This window comes from Strix uralensis, chromosome 2 (assembly GCF_047716275.1).
Source record: "Strix uralensis isolate ZFMK-TIS-50842 chromosome 2, bStrUra1, whole genome shotgun sequence".
Taxonomy (NCBI): Eukaryota; Metazoa; Chordata; class Aves; order Strigiformes; family Strigidae; genus Strix; species Strix uralensis.
Genome location: NC_133973.1, coordinates 66,447,413 through 66,471,515, shown reverse-complemented (window position 1 = coordinate 66,471,515; position 24,103 = coordinate 66,447,413). Strand labels below are relative to the sequence as shown.

Here is a 24,103-nt window from a genome sequence, read left to right as displayed (position 1 = left end):
CCTTTTCACATTTAGGTTAAGGTTAACACTACCACCAATTTCTGTTGAAGTAAAGCTGCCACAGATTTGCCAGTCTTAAGGTGCTCCCGGTAGTCATGTAAGAGCACTCAGACTCCGCTTTTATTTGGGTTCACAAATCCAGTTACTGGTGTGTGTTTCATAGTTGTACTCAACTGAACAAGCAAGGGCCAATCTACACTCCCTGTGTTAGTTCACAGGATGAGCCTTCTCTGCTCGGCACATTACCCTGCATGACTATGAAGTAACTGAAAGCTCAACAGCCTTTTCCATCTTCTGGAATCAATACTGACATGACAGTGGAGAAGAAATATTGGGGGAAAAAAAAGATGGTTAAGAATTAGTAGTACTTAAATAAAATAGGCTGCTTTCTGATTCTCTTTAACTAGCTGCAGTTTTTGGAAAGATTCATCCTTCTTGAAGACCATTGTTCAGATACATCCACTTTGTAACTATGATGCCTTCCTTCCTGGCCCATAGTGTCATCCTGAGTTCACTACCACCTTCCTGTGCCACAGAACATAAGCTCTTCTCCACATTTTCTGTATCTTCTCAGAAACACAGCTTCCTTGCTCTTGCATCTCCTCTCCTAAATCCATCTACTAGTCTTTTCTCTCTTGCTTAAGCAAGCTCTCTTCAATGAACGTAGATATAAAAATAGCAGAAGTGCTGCAAGGCAGCTATGGCACACAGTGCATTTCATAGGTTTCACTGCTTCTCCTTCATTTTTTAAGCACTGTAAAAAAGATTAAGTAGGCACCTTTATTTCTGAATATACGCATCTGTGTCAAACAATTTCTGTATTTAAGTCAATATATTCAGGTGCTTCTTGGCTAATCAAGTCTGACAGGCTCTTTGTTTAAGAAAATTAAGATGTGAAGTACAATAATTCTGCTGCCCTGAGGATGCAAGAGACAGCACACTGCTGACTGGTTAATATGCACATTTATCAACTCAAACACTTCTTAAACATATGAAGCCTGTCTAACAATATTGTGTTGACATTGTTAAGTGGATATATTGCAGATCTTGGGATGGCATCATTCTCGCTACAAGGAAGATGGGCAAAGCGTAGGTCTTTTGGATGAAACAAATTCATCACTTCTTGAATCACTGCAAAAGTATTCAGCAATAATTATAAATAACTGAACTTATTATGAGAAAAATAAGTTACAAACTGACCGAGAGCTGATTTCCCATGGCATCATGAAATAAACAAAATCAGTTGTTAAAAGATGAGATTTTTAAGCAAACTTCGAGCCAGATTGCTAGCTCAGCAGCAGCAGTAGATATTTATTAACCAGCAAAAGAACGGGGGGGGGGGGGGGGGGGGGGGGAAGATTCTCTGACACCAGTGTGCATTTATGTCAAATCTCCAAAGCACAAGTATGCTATTGTCTACACGCCAAAGTGCACAGAGAGATGGAGTTTCTTGGCATCGCTTCTACCTTCCCATCAGACACCACCTCAGCCCCTCGCTAGGCGGGTGGGAAGGGAGGCACCCGGCACTGCAGGAGCCTGCACAAACACCCCGCACGATCTGCTTATTCCCAGTCCTAGCCGTAAGAGAAAGGTTTCACTTCCTTTGCACACGGCCCTTGAAACCTAAGCATCAAGCTACTGGCTCCTAACAAAGTGGAATTTACTTTTAACAAGCTCAGGGAAAGGAAACCTACAGTGACAAGCATCTCTTGTGTCCCAGTCTACCACTTGTCAAAGTGATGACAACACTGGTTGGTGACAAGCCGTCAATGACCCAAGCTGACTTCAGAAGCAGACCTTTAACCAGCTTCCCATCTTCCTTCTGTTGGCACAAGACTACCTTCCTGACTGCCTCTAGCAGCTCTTCCATGAGGACACACCAAAGCTTTGGTCACCATGCTCCTTAGGCTTGCCCAAAGGATGCGAGAGGGACGGGAAAAACCATTAGTTAATACCAACGTCAGTTCTGTTTATAAAACTCGGTCTTCTAAATTTAGTAAGTGTGATTGTTAGATATTGTAATTTTTATCATGCACTACAAAAAAAGCCTGATGAGAAACACTGTTGCTCAATAGACAGCAGGTATAGATCTGGATACACTGAAACTACAGATGCATATGCAGATCTTCTTTAGTTGGATATAGTATTTCCAACTTTCTTGTATACGTCAGATGAAAAGCTTATTTTCAAGGAGCTAACTGTTAACCAGAAGGTAAGGGCAGGAACTCTTCAAAGAAATTTCAGAGATGCCAAAACAGAATCTTGACAGAGCCCATACTGCCTCAAATTACTACATTTCACAAAATTGGCATTTACTACGCCAACAAAAAAAAACCCAAACCCATACAGAAAATACAGTGTCAATACTCTGGCTCCTCGTGCAATTTCACGGTGCGTTAATGATGATGATCTCATAATGGAACCCGACATCTCCAAACTGGAAGACCATGCAGTAGAGCATGATTTACCAGGAGGGGGCAATGCAACTACACATGCAGTTGGTGTATACCAACGAATTCAGGACCTCGTTCATACAGTGAAATGTTGAAGATAAATATAGATCCTCTAATTTTATATTCATAAAATATTATTTGTCTTATATTCAAATGAAGGTTGATAAATACATGTTAATGATTTTTTCACAAAGAATTAGGTATCAACTTAGGAAGAGGATTGGAAAGATTAATGAAGAGACTTTTACTTTGCCCACACTAGAGAGAAACCAGAAGCAGAACTTCTTACTCAGTACCAATCCAAACTGCAAGCAATTCAAATTAAGTAGATACGAATAATCTCCCCTTCTGTAAAAGAAACAAAGCCCTGGCAAAAATCGCCTTCGGGTACACCTACATTAGCATCTTGGTTCAGATCAGGAGTGCTCCTTTGAAGTGAATCATCCAATCGTCTCCACTTACCCGGTTTTGTTTCATATTTTGAAGATGCCTTGGAGTGCCAACCACTCCTTTTGGATGAAATTAAAAAGGCAGATGCACTCCAACCACAAACAGGCACGCAGTCTAGACTTCAGCTAATCCAAAGGAACTCCTCCTGTCTTTAACCACGTGGAGTGAAGTCTTTGGGACCTCAGCACTTTAATTCTTTTGCTCCACAGATCTGCTTCTACAGGACTGGACTACTTGCGAATGGAGCTATAACCTACCACTTCAAAAACATCCCTCTTAGTTTCTCATAACCAGGGACAGAGACACTATTTAAATGAAGTTATCCTGAACTGCGGAGGTCCACACAGAATGGGATTTCACCACAGCTAATTCTGAATTTCCCAAACCAGACTCAGTTTTGCAAAGCACAAATTCAAATGCCTTTCCATACCCGTCACACTGAGCACTGGTGTTTCCACATTGCTGAAGAGAAACATAGACACATGTTAGAACAGACAGGAACAGCTCAGATTTCTTGTTTTAACCATCTAAACATTTATATGTCATATAGCTGATATTTATGCAACTAGTCTTCATATGATTTTTAAAGGGGGGTCTGGGGAAGGACAAATAATCCCCTTCCCAAAATGTTTCAGGCAATTTTCTGTACTTTGACTACATATTATTTCCACATCCTCAGTAATACACAAATTATAAGGTTCCTGCAATAACAAGTTTTAGAAGTCACCTATATGCCTTTTAAAAAGTAATTTTTTTCTCTAATACTGCTGAGAATTACAGTTTTTGGCAGATGTCCTAAACACCGTTCCTGTTGCAGTCTTGGTCAAAACTGTCTAGGCTCTGTGCCAGCATTGTAAGAACAAGCCCTCAATTTTAATTTAGGAAGCGGGGAGGGGCAGGTGGGGGGGGATGGGAGAAGGCAGGGAAGTATAAGCAACTTGTCCAGGGAGATTATCTAATGCATAAAATTCTTCCCAAAGAATGTTTAACAGGTATATCCAAACATACACTTACTCTACAGAAGCAAAAATTACAAGAAAGCAAGGCTTGGTAAAAATATCAACAAAGTGATGGAAGCCCAGAGATTCAATGCCTGACACTAATCTTAACTCCCATTACCAAGCTATTCATTGTTTACTGGCTTCATCAAAACGGGGAGGGGGGTGGGGGGGGATGGGGGGTGAGTTAAGGACAAAGTGACAACATTTCAATATTTCGGCCTTCAATTGTGTCACAACACTGATGTTTATCTAAATATGTGTCTACCACCCTTCCCCCATCTTAAAGAGCTTGTTTTGGCTGTTGTTTTGTTAAAAATCACTTGGGATCATACATTTTTCCAACACAAGATCCAGTGAACTAAGTGGGGTCTTTTGAAACCTAAAAGCGAGCCTTTTTTTAAAATTTACTTTAAGAACAATACACCCGCCCCATCACCTGCAAAATGAAACCTTTATAGCTCATCACTCATCTTTATGTCTCCATGGGAAGCAGGCAGAGGTTATAGACTCAATAAAAGGTTAAAGCTTTTCTCTTACAAACTTTATGTGGTTTACTGTGTAACGTTATTCAGTAATACATCAACCTACATTACATGCCATCTTGCGGTTGCGGAAGTTGTTAGTTCTGTTTTGTATTTTTAAAAGCGTAACTGATTAAACATAACTTTCAGGTAACTGTCTTTTCTTTTTAACTGCTCGTTAAATTATGATTTCTGCAACATCCCCAAAAACTTCAACCCTGTGCAGCAAAAAGGTTCATTGCTTAGTTTCCACTACTAGCAGCAGCATCTCCTTTATTTAAAACAAAATTCCAGACTTCAAGAGTTGCACCGACTACTAAAGTTAAATGACCTAGATAATTTAATCGTAATCTCCTTCCTCACCAAAAAAGTACCACCTGCAAAACCTTAGAGATTAAAGGGACATTTAAAAGAAATCATTGACTTCCACACTAAGAAAAATTTTAGAGGCTGAGCAGTATCTCAACGTTTGCCCATCTTCTACAATCTCAATAAAATATTCTATTTTCATATTTTCCTAGCCTCTTTTTATTATTTGCTCCCCCCACAAAATCGCTACAGAGCCAGAGTCTAAAAACAGTTGGAAGTGCTATGATGTTTATCTTGGCAATCTCAGAAGGGTGGGGAAGAAACAGAAGAGAAATGGAGTTTATATGCCTCTCCCTTGTCCCTCCTTCTGGCTTCATGTGTGGCTCAGTCTTTGCTACCAGTTCCTCCTTATAGCAGCACTAAACTCACTTGCACATTGAAAAAGAGGGATAAGGAGCATAATGTGACCTGGAAAGCTACTTGGAACTTTGTATTATTTGTTATGTAAACACATCACGGGATGCAAATCAACATTTGGTCTTGGTTGCGTCCTCGTTAAACATTACTAGGATTTGGAAAACCAGACTGGGTGTAGTTTTTCCATCATTGCTAAGTGTACAATTGAAACAGCGACTCAAGCATGAGGTCATTTAAGGACAACTGGAATTTGACCCTGCACTTCCTGAGGAGCCAGAGGATTGGTTTCACTTCAGCTCTGTTCATACCCAGCTCTGGCCTGAAGAACTGTTTTGAAATCCTCCCACCTCTGATGCTCGCACTGCATATTCCATCTACATGTATATAAACTACATGAGATCTTAGGAGGTGAAAAGTATGGCAGAACAATATTGTACGTGTACATTAATTTTCTTTTATCTTCAGATAATGTATTCAAATCGCTTACCATATCACAAAGGTATGATTTGCATATGTGTAATTTTTGCAGAATTATAATTTTAACACTGGTTTACAAATCATATTTATAAATCGAGGTGGCCTTTAGTCATCATGCTACTATGCACGAGAGCAATACATAAAGAAAAAGGCTTCTACCTATCGTGAATGAGTGTCAAACACAGATGTTTGAGAAAGCTTTAAAGGGAAATTTGAAGCATGTCATGGCCCCCAAAAAAGTAATCTTGAGAAAAAAATCCATCTGTGAATAATTAATGTCTCCCTTTCTCTACAGCTACCCAAAGTCCAGACATGCTGCCTCTTCTTTGGAACAGAGACCAAGACACAGCCTCCCCCCAGATACCTTCAAACAACCCAGCTTGGGCTCCTGTTGCCTCCACAGTAGCTGCTGGGTATTCAAATGCTTTGGAAGACAGCTTATATTCAAGTAGCCAGACATGGATTTAAAGTGCTTTGCTCTACATTTGCCAGCGGATTTGCACATACTGTTTTCTTTCCTGAGACGTGCTGGGGTTACAGGGATCTCTTTTTAAATGGGCGTGGGAATGGGAAACACGAGCTGAAGAGGGGCTTCTGCCCCTCCGAGCTCCAGCCTCTTGTCTCTACCTCTTCTAGCCGCCTCCTTTGCTCCTTCTGCTGCTCAATGCGCTTCTGCCTCTCTGCCAGCAGCTGCCTCTTGTACTCCTCCTGCTCACGGAGCTGCTGCTCCTGCAGCAGCTGCTGTCTCCGAAGGGCCTCGGACCGTTCCTTGTTTTCCTGCTGCAGTCTCAGGAAATCACGTCGGAGGGTTGATTCTCCAGGCACATTGACAATGGAACTGCAACAAGAGGAAGTTAAAACCTCCTGTACAATAAAGCCTGATGGGCCATTAAATACCTTTTCCAAAGCAAGGGAACATTAATAAAATATAGCATGATGTTAAATTTTAATCTCATTTCTTTCGGAGCAAAGATACTGGATGCGTGTCAAATACACAGTCTCAGTGGAAGGCGTGAAATGAGGCCAAGCAAAATAAAGACCAACTCTGACATTGTGGAGCCCCTGACCAATCATATTTGCCATAAATCTCCCTCCATCCAGAGCTCGTTAGCTCTAAGACACATGAGGGGGAGCTTTAAAACCTTTAGCAGTCAAAGAACAGGTATTCAAACCCTTTGGGTGGTTTGTGTGGCTTATGTGTGCACTTAATAAGAGACAGAAATGTAGCATGCTCCTGATTTATAGTCACAAACCTTTAGACTTACTTGACATGGACTGCCCAGAATACTCCCAAAAGTAATTATTACCTTGGCTCTCCTTCTTGTTCAGGCACTTCCTCCTCTTCTTCCTCACTTCCACTATATTCATACTCCGTCTCATCTAACAGGAAAGAAACAAAGGCCTAGATAGAGCTTATCTTTAATTTTAGGACAGTAGGGAGTTGCAGTAGCACCTTAGTGAAGCAGTTCCTATTCCCTTCAGTGAGAAGATCTATCGCAGACCCTAGAACTCATTCTACATCTTCCCATACTCGTAAAGCAGCGCAGTGTCTTGTGGCAGACTTTCAGCAAATTCCCTGAATGTCACCAAGTTTTATATGTATGACAAGACACCTGGAGAACCTCTGCACCACCTGAATAAAGAGAACAGGCTGCCCAAGACATTTGCTTCATAGTTCTTGTGATGGGTTATTTCCTGCAAGTCTGATTTATGGTACCATTCCAGGAATGAATCTACCACAGACCAAAAAAGGGAAAGGCATATATGCCAATATCCTTCTAAATACTGTTTAATGTTTGTATGAAGATTTAGTGGCCCAGAAGTGAGTAAATTTAATTTATTTGAAAATAAGACACTTGAAATTGGTATTTTCTCTGTACAGGACAGAAGAAACCCTAAAAGCCTGCTGATAGTCAAAACACAAATTTAAAAAAGAACCTTTCAAGGGTTTAGGTAGTTTGGAGCTTTTCTAGGGGTACGGATTTAGAACGCAAAGCAGGACAAAAACATGTATTTTTAACAAGCTACAATACTTGATTTTTAGAACCTGCATACCTTTCTCTCCTCTCTTCTTCCTGGTCCTGTCTATATGGTCCTTAAGCTGGATTCGGACTTGTCTTTCATTTGGTTGGTCACGTATAAAGGGATGTTTCAAGAGTTGTTCTGTAGAAGGTCGCTGCATGTAATTCTTCACTAGACAACCTTCTATAAAGCTGAAAAACTTTTTTGACCTGAGAAAGCAGGGAGGGAAAAAAAACAAAACAAAACAAGATAAAAGGTAAAATTCGGCTCAAACATTTTTTCTGTTCTTCCTCGAAGTCTAGCTCCTTTCCTCAAAGAGCATCACATCCCAGAGGATGGTACACACGCTGTCTGCAAGCGTGCCTCCTAAACAGAGCTGAGTGTGCTCCAGCTGAGCACTGGGCTGGAGGGACACAGGGCTGGAGGGACACACGGCAATACCAACATACCTGCAGTGCTTAGGCACAGCTTCACAGTAATGTGCCCTCTTTCACAGGCATAATTGCCCTGAAAGGAGGGATCTATTAGTGAAGGCAAATCATGCACACCCAGCTCTGCTACTTCTGGACCAGAGCTGGGTAGCATCCAGCTTGCTTGGAGCACGGGCAGGGCAGCTCTGGTGTGTCTCCACCTGCCCATGCTATCTAAGGACACGTCTGCTTCAGAACAGCCATACCAAAAGCCACAAGAACCACGGCCGACATTCCCCTGACACAAGCAGCACCCCGCTGCTTTACTATGCACCTGGACTCACTGAGATAGGTTTGCGAGAATTTAAGATTATTTTATTTTTTACCTGAAGAGCCACACACAAAAAAAATCTCACAGAACAACAAGCAGGTGTTGAACAGTGTTGTCTGTTCGACACAGGCACCTGGGGTCAAATCCTCACTGATACAATTTAAGGGCATGAACTGAACTGAGCCGAGCTCCTCCTGCACGCCGCGTGAAGCGACAGGGTATGGGAGTTAGCTAAGCTGGAGTACCACCTTCCTAAATTTGCACTTCCCCTGAACTCTTGAAAGAGGACCTCTTCAGATAGAAGTCACCAAACAAGCCACCTTGCAAAATGCCAGTAATGGAAATATTCAAAACTGCATTTTTCATCATTTGGCCTATTTTCTCATAACCCACCACTGAGCACACTATCAAAACAGTTGAGTCACAGCAGCACTGGCTTTGGCCAGAGTCACTTTTTGATTGCTAGGTGCTCTCAACCTGCTCCTGTGCTTGGGTGGCAAACACCTCCACTACATGGTTAAGTTTAAAAACAACAGTTTCCATCCATCCCTTCACTTTCCTACTGTAATCTAAAAGGCTGAATTCAAAGTAACTTCATTGTGGTTTTTTTTTATTCCTCAGGCATTAAGTGCTATTATTCTAAATAAAAAGGTTAATGAAAGGCTTATGCAAATACTGTGTATGCATCTCTATTCCTTTAACATATGCAGAAAGCAAATATGAGAGAGAGGGATGCCTTGACAGTACAAGTGCATAAGTAAGTCAATCTAGGCAAAGACCAAGCCCAGCAAGCAAGAACAATTTATGTTATGTTGATATTGAATAGGCAGTCAAATCACTTCATTATTTTGACAGGATCACAGCATCCTGTGATCACATTCAAACTATATGAAACCTCTTTCTAGGGAGTATTTCTGTTTCATATGTGCCAGTTGTAACCAGTAACTGGGAGGAAATCCTCCGATGCTAATGGATTCTTCTCAGCTGGCAAGAAGTGCACACTCAATTCCAATCGTTTACAATAATTATAGTAAAAGCCTTCATTAGTTTTAATAGCTCCTTTCAACTTAGCAACTAGAACACTATAGTACTGTTCTGTTTCTGTGTTATAATACATCTGAGAAAACATACTGCATATTAAGAGTGCTGCGAGAGTTTATTTTTTAAAATATAGATCTATTTGTCACCTTAATACAGATTCTGCTGTCAAAAAAAAGCTTGGTTTTTATTTTCACACAATTCAAGATAAAATTTCTCTGGGACAAAAAGAACTAAATAAACAATGCAAGCTTTTTATTTCATGCTTTGATTCAGTGGCACAGAAGATAACAACAGAGTGATTTTTGCTAACTTAAAATTGCTTTACAGTCCTGCGGAAGTAGTAACAAAACAGCATGCGATGAGACACAAGAAAACATGACACTACAAGAAGAGCTACAAACAAGATATAGCTAATAATACATACCATTTCTTGGATTTTAACCGTGGGGGAGGGTTCCTGGGTATCAGAAAGAGTGCCCTCATGGGATGCATGTCACAAAGCGCTGAAGGAAAAAAAAACAAAACCCAACAGAAACATACAGATGTTGGCTTAGTTGCTCTGTCAATACCACAGCTTCAGCTTCCACAATCATTCCCACCATCCCACACATGCAGCAGATGCAGACAGCAACACAGCTAAATGGAGTTAGCCTGAAATCATGACACTTCCACAGCTCAATGTGCCAAGGGCTGCCCCCAAAAGAGAAAGAGATCGAGGCACGGATTAACCTTCAGAATCAACCATGATGGAAACATCTGTGCATGGCCCTCCTCCAGCACCAAATCATCTAACTTATGTTCTGGTCAATAAAATATTGGGAGATGATGATGGCAGAAGGGAAGAATGACAAAGTTACTGTTCCATATAAACTTCCCTCCACCTGCCCTTCTCTCCCATTATGGAGGACGCCTCAATTTTACTCTCCAGACTTGGAGATTTTCTTTATTCCAAGGCATGACCGTTTTGAAGCATGGGAAGGTCTGTATCGAACAAAGGATTCCCTGCAGAACTGAAATGCAAATCAGTCAAAAGAAAGTCCTGTTGGTTTCAGCAGACACTTAGTGGGAGTCTGGGACAGCCTTTCCTCCTGTTCCATAGCAAAGCACCACAGCAGAGCCAACGCAGGGAAACAAGGGAGCAGAAAAAGAGGCTGCCCAAGAAAGATCACCGGAAGCAAATCCTCTGTTTTTACCATCTTCCTATGCTTGACCTCTTGCACCATCAGTCTCAGCCTGAATGATCACTGCAGGAAGAGGTAATGTTTTCTACATAACATAAATTCAGGAGAAAGACTGATGTGAAGAGAATTCTGGATTCAGAAATAAGGGGCCACAACCTTGGCAGAGAAGTCCCTTGGATGCCTGTGGATCCCATCAGACCATCAAGCCTACAGATGGACTCTTCAGCCGTTGCTGGAGGAGGAGGCAGAGCCCACATGCCAGAGGACAGACCAAGGCAAGAGCTGTTCAGCATTTACATAGGATCTTTGCTTACTTCTCAAATGCCCCTCTGGTGCTTCTACACAAAGAGGGGCCAAGCTCTGCCTCGGTTTGCAAATGAAAAATTATTATTGTCCAATTCCAGGCTTACAAAACCCACAGACAAAGTTTTTAATTGGAAGCCATCCAGGCAACCCAGTGCACTGAACAAAAAGGTATGGCAAAAAGGAGGTCAAGTGGTAGCTCAAACGCTGTTAATACAGAGCTGGCTGAGGTGTCCTGGGAGCAGGTCTCACATGATCATTTATGCAAACGTGCAATTAGGAAGAAAAAGAAAAACACCAAACCATCAGACCTCCTAAAACACTAATCAAAACAAGAGCGTTGTGATTCAAATTATAAATTTTACATTAACAGCAACAACAAAAATCAGGCAGCGGCTATAATGAAATGACCATTTTTTAGCTAGGAAAATATCAATACTTTATTTCAACATGATTATTTCAAAGACAGAGGTTTCAAGCTGGACTGTGGTGGTTGTTTATGTGTAAAATAAAAAAACAACTAACTCATTGTTAGGTAACTTAGGCTGTTATTTTCTAAATACAGAGCTCCAGTTGGGAATGAGGGTAACCATATTTGCTAGTTCAATAAGGACTTTCATAAAATTTACCATTAAAATCCAAAACATCATGCCTAATTTCTTTTCTTTTTAAACCCTTCTGTCCTCCTCGCACATATTTGCTGTCTACCTTGATACTCAGAAAGAGTGTGAGGGGAAAATAAGCTATACTATGTTGTGCATTTTGGTTTCCAGGTTTCTCTCTCAAAAATACCCATATCTACTGACAAGTATTCTCAAGCGGGGAGCATTAAGTTCCATACTTTGTACTGAAGATGGATTTACAGTTTAAGACATGTCGCTGCTAAGGAAGATCAACACTGCCCACCAATGAGTGGAAACAAAAGCAGAAGCAATGCAGGCATTACCCAGACCAACAGAAAGCTGACACAGAAACAATTGCTACCGATACTTTTTTCATTAAGGTCAGTTTTCTTGAGGCCCCACTGTCCCTCTCCTCAGCTGAGGTTTCAGCACCCCAGGCCAGGCCATATACAAATTGGGACACAACTCCAAAACACAATATACTACCCATAGGAAGGAAGTCTGACACTTGATTAGCTTCCAAATATTCCTGCTATAGAAATTAAATTACTGCAGTCTGCACTGTAATGCTTAAACACAATCCTATCTTTATCAAAAGAATTTCTATTTATGGGATTTTATATTTATAGGTCAGGCAAAACCAAAGAGAACAGAAATAACATAAGGATACTTTCAGAAACCTCAAAACTAGGCTTAGATTACAACCAGCATCTCCCAAGTATACATTTCAGTCTTAATCAGCCCACTGGAGAAGCATACGTATCACTTACGGGGAGCTCCTTCTGCCATCTCTATGGCTGTAATGCCACATGACCAAAGGTCACTCTGCATAAAAAGAGAGACACCATATGTTAGTAGGTGGATTTACCCATTCAGACAGTAAGAGAGTACTATTTACAGAGGCCCTGTAGGTGAGACCGAAACCAAATACCACGGCTATTTAAATAATATAAGCTACTTTCTTCTTGTAACAGTATCAAAATCCTAGTTTTCATATAATATATATGCAGAAATGCCCGCACATATTCATATAGAGTATGCAAACAAACCTTTCTAGTAACACATAGAAATTTGTTCACATTATGACAATGAAAAATACATTTGCCTGAAATATAATTCTATGAAACAACAGAATTTTCAATATTCCCTTGTTTACAAAGGATTGAACAAGGGCATTGCCAGGGCATTCAGAGATGCAGTTAGAAAAGCAAAAGCTCAGCTCGAATTGAAATTGGCCAGAGATGTCAAAAACTACAAGAAAGGCTTCTTCAGGTACTTAAACAAGCAGAAACAGAAGGAAAATATTGGCCTGCTGTCAAACAGGAGAGGTGTATTAGTCACCAACAATGCTGAAAAGGCAGAGGTTCTCAATGTTTTCTTCCCCTCTGCCTTTACCAGCACGATTAGGTCCCAGGTCTTGGTAACAAAATTCCAGGTTGATGCAAACACAGACCACCATCAGTGAAGGAAGAGTTGGTATGCGAACTATTACAGGGCCCTGACAATATCCACCCAAAGGTGTTAAGAGAGATGGCTGATGTCATTGCAAGGCCGTTCTCCATAATCTTCAAGAAGTTGTGGAGACTGGGGGACATCCCACAAGACTGGAAGAAGGGTAATGTCATCCCCATCTACAAGAAGGGATTAAAGGAGGATCCAGGAAATTATGGGCCCATCAGCCTTACTTCAATCCATGGGAAAGTTATGGAACAAACCCTCCTGGGGGCTATCACAAGTCAAATGAAGCATGTGATTGGAAAAAAATGGCATGGACTCACCAAGCGCAAATCTTGCTTAACAAACCTGATGTCTTCTACAACAAAGTAATCTGCTCAGTTGATGTGGGGAAAGTGGTGGACATTGTCTACCTAGATTTCTCCAAGGCTTTCGATACGGTTCCTCACAGCCTCCTCCTAGAGAAACTGATGAGTTACAGTCTGATGCGTACTGTGGTGGGGAACAGACAGCACCCAGATCATGGTGGTAAATAGCTCCTTTTCAAACTGGCAATGTGTCACAGGTGGGGTCCCCCAGGGATCGATATTAGGCCTAATGCTGTCTAATATCTTCAGGGTACACTTGATCCCATCATCCAGTTCACTTATGATGAAATCTGTTGATGATACCAAACTGAGTGGGGAAGTGGACACTTTGGAAGGGAGAGCCACTCTGCAGGAAGACCTGGATAGGCTGAAGGTGTGGGCTAACAGGAACTTTATGAAGTTCAACAAGGACAAGTGTAAGGTCTTGCACCTGGGAAAACATAATCCAGGAGTGCAGCACAGACTGGGATCTACCTGCCTGGGGAGCAGCTCTGTGGAAAGGGACCTGAGGGTCCTGGTGGACAACAAGCTCCGTATGAGTGAACTGTGTGCTGCAGTGGCAAAAAAAGCTAACAGGATTCCGGGTTTCATCATCAAGGGCATCACCCACCAGCAGAGATAAAGAAGTCATTATCCCACCCTAGTCAGCACTTGTCAGGCCACACCTGGAATAGTGTGTTCAGTTTTGGTCCCCGCTACACAAAAAAGATGTGAACAAGCTGGAGAGGGTCCAGAGGAGAGCCACAAAGATGATCAAGGGACTGGGAAGCCTGCCATGTGAGGAAAGGCTGAGAGAACTGGGCTTGTTCAGCTTGGAGAAAAGGCAGCTATGAGGAGACCTTATCACCATGTCCCAGTATTTAATGGGTTGCCACAAAGAAGATGGAGACATCCTTTTTATAAGGAGTCACATGGAAAAGATGAGGGGTAATGGGTACAAGTTACTCCTGGGGTGATTCCAATTGGACACACAAAGAAAATTTTTCACAATGAGAACAATCAGCCCTGGAATAATCTCTCCAGGGAAATGGTGGATTCCTCAACATTGGACACTTTGAAGATTCGACTGGACAGGGGGCTAAGCCACCTTGTCTAGACTGTGCTTTTGTCAAAAAGGGTTGGACCAGATGATCCTTGAGGTCCCTTCCAAGCTGGTATTCTACGATTCTATGACTTCCCTATAGCAGATTCACAGAAAACACTGTACCCATTCCCCCAAACGAAAGATGGATAAAACAAAAGGCTATGAAAACTATGGGGCAAAAAACTCAAAACCTGGCAGGTCTTTTTTGGTGTCTAAACCAGCAAATAAACTAGCAAATACAGATTAATGGAATATACCCAGTCCTGAACTTTTTCTGGTCCCAATAATCAAATAATAGGTTTATCTAGGGGAATAGCTATCATTGCTAAAACTCCAAGAAGCCTCTGCTGGACACATTGCTTGTAGCCAAAGCGAATGTTCCCTCTCTACCATCTCAGCTTTGCTTGAAATGTTATGGAACAAGAGTCTTTCAGTGGGAGCCTTTCAAGGTACCACCTCTGGACAGTGCCCCTGACAAGGCAGAGCCTGAGCGAGAGCCAGGAGGGTCAAACACAGGCAAGAGCTGGAAGAGTCCTGGTGAGAAACCAACCTCAGAGACTGCTGCAGCCTAAGGGGCAAAACACTGGAGAAGGTTGCTCAAAGAGAGCTGTTCTTGAGCAAAGCAGTCTTCATTTCTGGTCATAATAGCAATTTTTTTTACAAATTAGTCAAAACTAATGAGCGAATAAGCTCTTCTTGTACTACAAGCAGAGAAGCACTTTTAATGACCACATTTTCAGACCCAGCAAGGCAATCTTTTCTCTTGGTTCAATACAGCCATTTAAGCTAAACTGCACAGTCTTATGGTCCTACCAAATCTTTCAACCATGATTTTTTGGGGGGAGAGAGCCCTACAGGTTCCAGCAGGAACAATAAATAGGTGTTTTCAGAGGCAGAAGGAGTAATTTTTCACATCACTACTGCATTAACAAATACTGCAGAGAGTTTTTCTCCTTTATTAGATCATTTAATAGCCACCCTTCCTTCCTAATAACTCCATCTGCAAAGATATAAAGCATTACCTTTAGTACAACGAGCTGATGGATGTAAAAAGAGATTAAATCAAGAGTAAATCTGATCAATCTTAGTCAAAAGGTACAAAATACCACTTCAAATAATCTGGGTTTTTTTAAATAGATTTAGACATACACAAACATACTGATAGCTAATACCACTATCAGTCTCAGCAAATTGATGTAATTGATATTCAGCTCTAAAATTCATTGTAAGACCTTAATCACAGGTTTTCTGATATCTTTGTTGGCCTTCTTGGTTAAAAGCTGAAACAACTGCATTAGTCTAAGTGAAGATTTTTTAAAAAGCATATTTCACCTTTTTTCTTTTCTTGTGCTTTCATTAAAGCAAGCTGAGAAGAACTTTTAAGATTACAGTAGCTTTCACTAGGGAAATTTAACTAATTACACATACATAATATTCTTAAGGGCAGTGCAAATATCAAGCCAGTTACGGTTTTGCAGTAATTAAATCTTTGGTTTGCAGCAAACTATGTAAAAAACGACCTCTGTTGAGAAATGTTGTGATGGATAAATTTTTATCAACATGTATATGTATCTTGAAATCAGGAATAGGCACTGTTTGAAGAGCTCCTGTACTTCACTGGCTCTTCAGACGGTGGTTCTATTTAAGGCAACACCTAAAATGCATTGTTCTGGGTTACTACAATAACTGGGACATAGTCTAACACAATTTAAAGTACTATCATTACACAAATTGAGAACATGAGCACTTCCAGTTAAACTCTTTTTTTACCTTCTCTGAGCACCTACAGTACATTGAAGTCCTCTATACTTTACGTCTCAAAGTTATGATAATACAAGTAATGGCAACTGTTAAAGGTCACAGTTTGACAGTGACCCATACCTTGTACTCCTGTAATAAGAATGTGCCTACACAAAAATAGTATTATTCCTACAATTTGTAAGAAGTCTCAAAAACTGCCATTGTTCATGGACATTCATACTGCAAGTGTATGACTTTTGTATGTTGGGTTTGTTGGGTTTTTTTCTGTGAACAGAAGTCTCTTACTCTGTAATCATACGTAGCATCTGGATTTTCATCACAAGCAATAACTTCTGGAGCCATCCAGTACGGCGTTCCAATAAAAGTGTTCCTCCTGCCAACTGTCCTGTCCAGCTGAGCGCTCACACCAAAATCCACTGTGGGTGGGAAAAGAATAAAATAAAATAAGAGGGGAAAAATAATGCAGCGATTACTTCTGTAGAGTCATTTGGAAATAAAACCCTGTGGACGTTCCACATGGGAGAACCATGCTGAGGAGAAATATGATGATTAATACTGAGGCAGCTGAGCCTTGTGGTTCACATGCAACGTGCTTGGGACACAAGCATTAAGGGTACAACCCTTACAAGCATTAAGCGTACGACCACCTCTCCTGCACCTCTCACCAGCCTGTCTGTACAGAAGGGAGCATACAGCTGCAAAAATAATGCCTGGGAGGCTGAGGAAGGGCTATTCCCTTCCCAAATGGGGAAAGCCAAGCACCTTTGCTGATACAGAAGGAGCTGCTTCCCAAAGGTACCTCTCATGCTATTGGAAAACCACATGCATGAACACATATCCCTTTTGGCTGTCCACCTTTCCTGCTCTAAAATCGGACAGCAAAAATAATCTGTTGCTCAGGGAATTTGCTCTCTGCTCTAATGCACAGAGCAGATGTGTAGATAGAAGCAAAAGATGAGGATTATTCAAGAGGTGTTAACTTTGAGTACACATGAACACAGGTTGCAAGAGATGCCCGTTTCATTACAAGGCATTTACGCTAAAAAGGTGTTTTCTTCCCTTCAGTTCTCCCTGCTCACAACAACAGTGATATATGTCTTTCTATACCAGTAACTGCATCTGCTCTAGGAGGGCTGTGTCAGCTTCACTGCATCCATCATCTGAGCAACACTGACAAACTGGTGTAGACAAGCTCGGTGGGAGCAATGGTTTGGGAGCTACCGTGCTCCACTCTGGACAAAAAGAAGGAAAGCTCTCTCGAGAGCTTCCTCCTCCAGCAGCCAGGACATCTTCCCATGCCTCATGCTGCAGGAAGGTGTAATGCAAAACAGAAGGGATGTGGGCTGGGTGGGAGGGCTTCAGTATGGCTCTATATTTAACCAAAGAAAGGTGGCGAGTGTAGCGTGATACAAACACAGAAGGTTAAAGTGTGCGGTAACTGGAAGAGACAGATTAGAGAGGAATAAAAAAAAAAGAGTGTGTCCACTTGGAAGGGAGAGAAGAGGCCAGGGATGAGCACGGTTTTCGGCAGGCATGCCAGAGCTGGAACTGCGTTTTGAACTTGATGCCACAGCTCCCTCGAGAGTGCCGTCCAGATTGTATTTTTGTGTCCAGAACCTGAACAGTAGGTGCTATTTTAATTAAAGCCAAACAGAAGACTGTTTCCCGTCACTTCCTGAGTCCAGAATAAAGGGAATCAGAACCAACCCAAGTCACGTACAGCTTGGTGGGGGGCACAAAACGGTCCCCTCACCTATTCCGGCATGAAAGCCAACATCTTCTAAAGAAATGCATGCCATCCTCCCAAAGCAAGAAGAAATATGTGCAGGGCCTCAATTCACATGGGAGCAGTGACAGAGTGCACGTGCTACAGAACATGTCGCAGGGCTCTCAGAGGATAAAATCAGTTTGGGAACATCAGAAAACAAAGGTTGAATAAATGAGGGAGTGGACATGCACACCTACTTACCGAGTTTCACTTCTGCATTCTCTGTTAACAACACATTTTGCCCTTTGATATCCCTGTGAATCACATGATGGGCATGAAGATGTGCCAGCCCCTGCATTAAGAAGAGGAGAGGAAAGAGGACATTCAGAGTTACGCTCTTGGCTTAGCAACAGACTACCCATACCCAGAACCCCCAAAGCCTGTAGCACTCGGTCTCGGGCTCTTGCTCAGCGGCTGGGTGCAACGGGACCCATGGGAGCCTTGTAGCAGCACACCACCCGCACAGCTTCTGATAATGGAGCAGAAACACAGGCCCCAGGTCACGCACACGCCGTACCTAAATACAGCCCAACATCTGCACTGTGCAAACATCTCTCAGCTGTCGTGTGAAGAAAGTTTAGCTCCCAGAAAGTCTCCATGCAATGACACTGTAAATTACATCAGCGGCAGTGTACATCACTGACATCTGACACACACAGGGTCACCCAGAATTTAGTCTGGGGAAGGGGGGTGGAGGGAGAAAGCAGGCAGCATCAGCATGCATATATGCACCCCCAAGAAGGGGGTGGGAGGGTGATGGACTGGCAGTTATGTTTGAGGGCGAGGGACGACTGATGACAAACAAAAGCTCTGCTGCAAAGCTGCAGTTCTCTTCTCTAGCCTCCATAAATATGAAGCCAGATAATTGTTCCTCAGGAAAAAAAAACATGCAAAAGAGAAAAAAAAAAAAAGCATGAGCATTATACTTTCCAAAGGAAACAAAACCTCCTGGCATACGGTGCTTTTTGTTGAGACAGCACCTGGATGCATGCCCCAAAGCGTTAGCCATGTGGAGGAAAGGCTGAGAAAGACATATGTTGCATTTTACTCTCTAATGTAATTGGGAGAACAACATGCAATCCTCTTAGCAACTGCCTGTATTTTGGTTTCTCCTCAGCTCTCTGCTCGGAAAATTGTAGTCTCCACTGGGATTGTCTTGCCTGTTCGTGTTGCCCTCATAGGCTTTTAATGTTTTATGAAAAATAAAGAAATAGAACCTTTACAGCTGCAAGAGGTTAAGAGAGTAGTGGTTGCTGTAGAGAAATATTTCCTAACACATGTTCTTCATTAAATGATCATTTACCAGTTTGCCTACATAACCATTGGGCTATTTTCTCTTTTTAAAACAGTTAATGAGCATGACAAAAAAAACACCATCCACAGCTCCTCCCCACACATGTCAAGTGAATAGTTGATGTCCTCAAGACCCTTTGCTGGCTGCTTATGCTAAGTGTGGTCTTATTTTTCACAGGAATGAAGACTTTTCCACAGCACCACACAGGATACTTTTTAAAGCCTTCTGCTACACCAACTCAGCCAGAGAGATAATTGTCCGTTCTCACCAGAGTACCATCTAACCTTACTGAAAAAACACATTTGGGTTTGTGAAGGGCTGGCTCTGAGACAGAGGGTCACATCTCCATTCTCCTGCAGCCCCCAGGCTCCTCCAACCACACAGGGATCCACTGGGTCAACCCTCACCTGTATCTCCACCTGCACCAATCTTTGGCACTTTAGCTCATCTTAACTTTTTGTTACACAACATCCTTCCTCCATCTCTGACAGACTTAGTGTCGAATCAGGTTTTGCAATGTCTCATAGCAATGTGAGTTAAGCATTCCCTTTTTCCAGATATTCTAGTTCCTGCTAGCAAGCGATTAAAGCTCCTTTTGAAAATCTCTCACAGGAATGAGAAAACAGCTTTCACCTAACTCTTTTCTGAGGTAAATCATTTTTTCCTCTTCTCAGTGAGCGTGACTATTTACCTAAGGAAAACCTAGGATGAATACAACATAGCACGCAATACCTCCAAGGTCACACGGTTCTCAAATCAAGCATAAGATCAGTCTTGTAGAAGTTGGCTTTCCTCATACTAAAGCATGCTATCCATTTGATCTGAAATACAACCATCAGTAGGTATTCAACTTTTCTTCTCCTTTGTAAACAACTTAAAATGTGCCAGCCCAAACACCAGCAGCCGGACTCTCTCCTAGCATTTGAAATTAGTGCAAGAGACCCGAACCGTACATCTCTCTCCCTCATCATCTTAAAAATTGCTAAGGCAGAGGAAATGTGTAACACAGACAACAGCAGCACTGATTTATGCAAGAGTCAGTGGTGATTTCCTTTAACATAAAGCCCTTCAGAACTTAATTTATGATGAGGCAACTGAACAAACATACTGTGTAGTGGTATGGGTAGGAGGCAATTTGTTTGACAAAGAAGCATGAGGAAAACCATACCAGATTTACTTAGCACAGCAAACAAATGCCAATTCAAAAAGCACTTAAACTGTACCAACTGGAAATTGAATATGAAGAGTAATTAGTTAAAGCTTCAGTTTTAGAAAAACTGGTAAGTGGCATCCCTCTTCCTGAGAAACTTTTGCAGCGCCGTCTGCTAGCACTCCACAGCGCACAGCCACATATGACGTAGCTGCTTGCTCTAGATAGACTGCGGGAACATACAATATGTGAGCACATCACAGCACAGAAGTCCTGACTGCTGGCCTGAGCCAACAACTCCCTTCCTCCACAGACTTGATTAGGAGCAGAGAAAGACGGCTGCAAGCACTTTTGGAAAAACCCATTCCACACCCTGTTGTGTTACGACACTGTTACAACCTCAAGCTTCTTAAAAACAGTGTCTTATGGACACTGTTGCACAGCTTCTACAATAGGTAAGGTCACTGGCTCTTCTGCTGGCTTCTCATGACTAAAACTTGCTATTTTCTGCAAGGCTGCTCTTACAATACAGTGCAACTCACACTGAGTTAAATGATGTGGAGCAGACATCTATCTGCTCCTACAGACCCTCCAAGTGATGACATGGCTAATGGAATTCATCAGAAACAGCTTCTTGCAGCACCTCAAGCTAGGCTACATCTCTGTAAGACTGCTTCTGTGTTTTCAAGTGGAGTAGACGATTTTCCTTACCCGGAGAATCTCTCTGGAGATATATGCTATCCAGTCTTCTTTCAGAGTATTCCCTTTCGTGTTCTTCACAAGGTCTGTGATAGAGCCTGCTCCACAAAACTCCATAACAAGCTGCAAAACAAGTATCAGCATACAACCAACATTAAACACAGTTCCCAGCTGTCTAGCGAAGCAAAATAATCAGGTTACAGCATTGATTTGGGAAACCCTCGTTAAGCAGAGAATATCATTTATTTTACATCTCTGCCTGGAAAATGGATTCAAACCAAATGTCTCCAATGTGTGTCAGACATATATGGAATATGTCTCACATTAGTTACCACATTTTCAAGGACTGATTTAATCACTGTAATTTAATGCTGGGAATCTGGATTTGCTCAGCTATGCAAAATGCATTAGCAGCAACAGGAGTAAGAGCACATCCCCAATGTTGAAGGAATCAAACTGATCACACCATTGCAACACATCTTATTCTTTAACTCAGATTTATTTATGGAAGAACATGCACTGATGTCTGCACCCTGCCATTTCAAACTCAAATTTCAATCCTCTAGGGGGTGTAGATGAGGTGGGATGAGAAATGTAATGGGTACAATTCCCAAGTGCAGCTTTCTTTTTAAAGCCATGCATTCTTACTGCTCAGATCATCCGCCTTGTTCCCGTGAAACATGTTACTATCCATCTGGGAAATGGGGGAAAAAAAATTTACTTAAAGAGCAAATCCATTGCTAATAGCAAATCTCGGTTCAGCCATCGTCTTAAGGATGTATGATTAGCCGGTGTGATTCATTTATCTATCTGTTCAGGCAAGCACCAAATTCTATTAGTTTGTCTTTCCATAATGTGATATTTCTGTCATCCTCAAACTATATCCAAAAGGGAAAGACTTATGAACATGCTTGAGAAATATCTGCTTACCCACAGCTGGTCGTCATGTCCTGGAGGACTTTTCTTAATGAAAGCACCATAATAAGTTGCAATATTTCTATGATGAGAATATTTCTTTAGCATATTAATCTCCAGTTTGATTTCTTCTTCTTCATCCTTTGGGAAAAAAACAAAAACCCATATGCTTAATATACCACGTGCGTTATTTATTTCCTCTTCTCTTCCACACAAGTAGACTTCTAAAGAGTTCAATTCATACCAGCATTGTGCTCAGTAAACACATCCTATGTTCATGCCATCAAAATCCTGTTTATTGAGATGGTCTAAAACAGACCTTTACTTTCCCAAGTTTTCAGTAGTGCAAAAAGGCAAATGAAGGATGCACTGGACTTCATCCAATGATGGAGCAGGACAGGATCTGTTTAAAACCCCTATGTTTGTAATACCTTAAGCAAATACATAGCTAGCAGGCTTTTATTCTATGTAACTCAGAGAACTAGAAAATCGGAAAAATCTGTGAATGTACAACAGAGGAGCATTACTTCCATCTTCCTCATTTTTTTTCCTTTAATTTTGAGAATAGCAACCAGTTCTATTTAAATGTCAGACAGCAGTTCAGCACAGCTGGCTGCCTAAGCTGTCCCTCTGAGGTGGGTCCCCCATGGTAGGAACCACAGGGTCCACCCTCGGTGCCAGCACAGGGCTGGCGCAGGAAAGCAGAGGTGAAGATCAGAAATTCCCCTCACTGCGCGGACAAGGCATTCACCTCGTGCACAAGCTCTCTCCTTCATCTGCCTCTGTGGAGGAAGAGCAAGTGCATCAGGAAGAGAGGGCCAGGAGCCCAACAGTAAACAGGATGCTGGGACACAAAGGCAGAGGAAGGATTTCCCCTGGCTCCCCCAGCCTCAGCGATGTGCCAAGCAGAGAGCAGTTCAGGTGAAGGGAGGTATTCCCTTCAAAGAGCAGAAATGGGTAACTCTATGCAACCACTCCTTAAAAACACCCACAATCTGTTTTTGAAGTGACAATAGGACGCGTTGCGTGGAATGATCCATGCACGCTTTGAGGTGATGTCTGAGCAGGCAGCCAGAGGATACAGAAGAAGGAGGAGCAGACACCATCCCACCCCGCAGCTCTCTTTTACCACACCTAGACAGTGAGAGCCTTCATCTAGCGCCTCTCAAGGCAACAAATGAAAAGGCAGCTGGTTTACCCTTTTAGGCACGATCTTTGTTTGCTCCACAGTCTTCTAACCTTAGATATCCAGGGGGAAAATGTCTACCTTAAATTAATTCCAGGAAGAAAGTGAAACCTCTATTCCCTAGGGTGGCTGGCTGATGGAAACGGTGGCACGTATTTTGATTATCCTGTAATGTCAAAGCTGATTACATGAGAAAATTTTAAGCGTTAAACTTCCTTGCAATTTGTACCACGCTAGCAATCAAATATCCTATTCACAACATATGCAGATGTTAATACTAAGTACATGTTAATTATTTATACACACTGGTATGCATGGCTTTAGCAAAAGAAACCACCCTATGCTACAAAGCAAACAACTATTTCAAATACAGTAATAGTGGGATGCACTGCTTACTTGTAAATTATTATGTGAGAATTCCCAAAATGCACCAGGGAAAAACTATTCTAAAATCCTCTCATGATGCATCTTTAAAGTAAAATACTGTGTATTTCTGGAACACTGAACAAAATAATAAAATAATCTTGTAAATCCAAGTTCCCAGTGAACATCAGCCCTGGGAGAAAGCGTTATCGAAACAGCTCTTTGAGCCGAAAACTAACTTGGTGCTTCCTCAGCTGCTTCTGTTCTGTTGTCCTTGCAGTTGTGTGATTTTTTTTTATTTATTGAGACCATATGCAAACAAAACAAGCAAACAAACAAACAAGCAAACAAACGATGACATGCTTATACTAGAAACTATCACACTGAACTTTGAATTTAGGAAAAAAAGTGTAATAGGAGCTTTGTTAAAGTTAATGGTATTGGAATCGCTGATAGGTTAATATGTATTGGATTAATCTGCTATTTTGTACTGACTTTTTACATAAAAATCATTTCCTACC

At 41.7% G+C, this 24,103-nt stretch overlaps 1 protein-coding gene across 8 annotated transcripts in view; it reads right to left on the bottom strand.

Annotated features, from left to right (window-relative positions):
• The window catches only part of MAP4K4 (mitogen-activated protein kinase kinase kinase kinase 4), a 169,734-nt gene that overhangs the window by 40,078 nt on the left and 105,553 nt on the right, over positions 1-24,103 (bottom strand). For all 8 annotated transcript variants that reach the window (XM_074859079.1, XM_074859082.1, XM_074859078.1 and 5 more), the window contains exons 4-12: positions 22,049-22,174; positions 21,131-21,241; positions 18,177-18,267; positions 16,493-16,623; positions 12,310-12,364; positions 9,857-9,935; positions 7,684-7,859; positions 6,936-7,008; positions 6,256-6,466 (exon numbers count right to left, since the gene is read on the bottom strand). In XM_074859079.1, the coding sequence (XP_074715180.1) occupies positions 6,256-6,466; positions 6,936-7,008; positions 7,684-7,859; positions 9,857-9,935; positions 12,310-12,364; positions 16,493-16,623; positions 18,177-18,267; positions 21,131-21,241; positions 22,049-22,174 (1,053 nt within the window). The remainder of the gene's footprint in view (positions 1-6,255; positions 6,467-6,935; positions 7,009-7,683; positions 7,860-9,856; positions 9,936-12,309; positions 12,365-16,492; positions 16,624-18,176; positions 18,268-21,130; positions 21,242-22,048; positions 22,175-24,103) is intronic.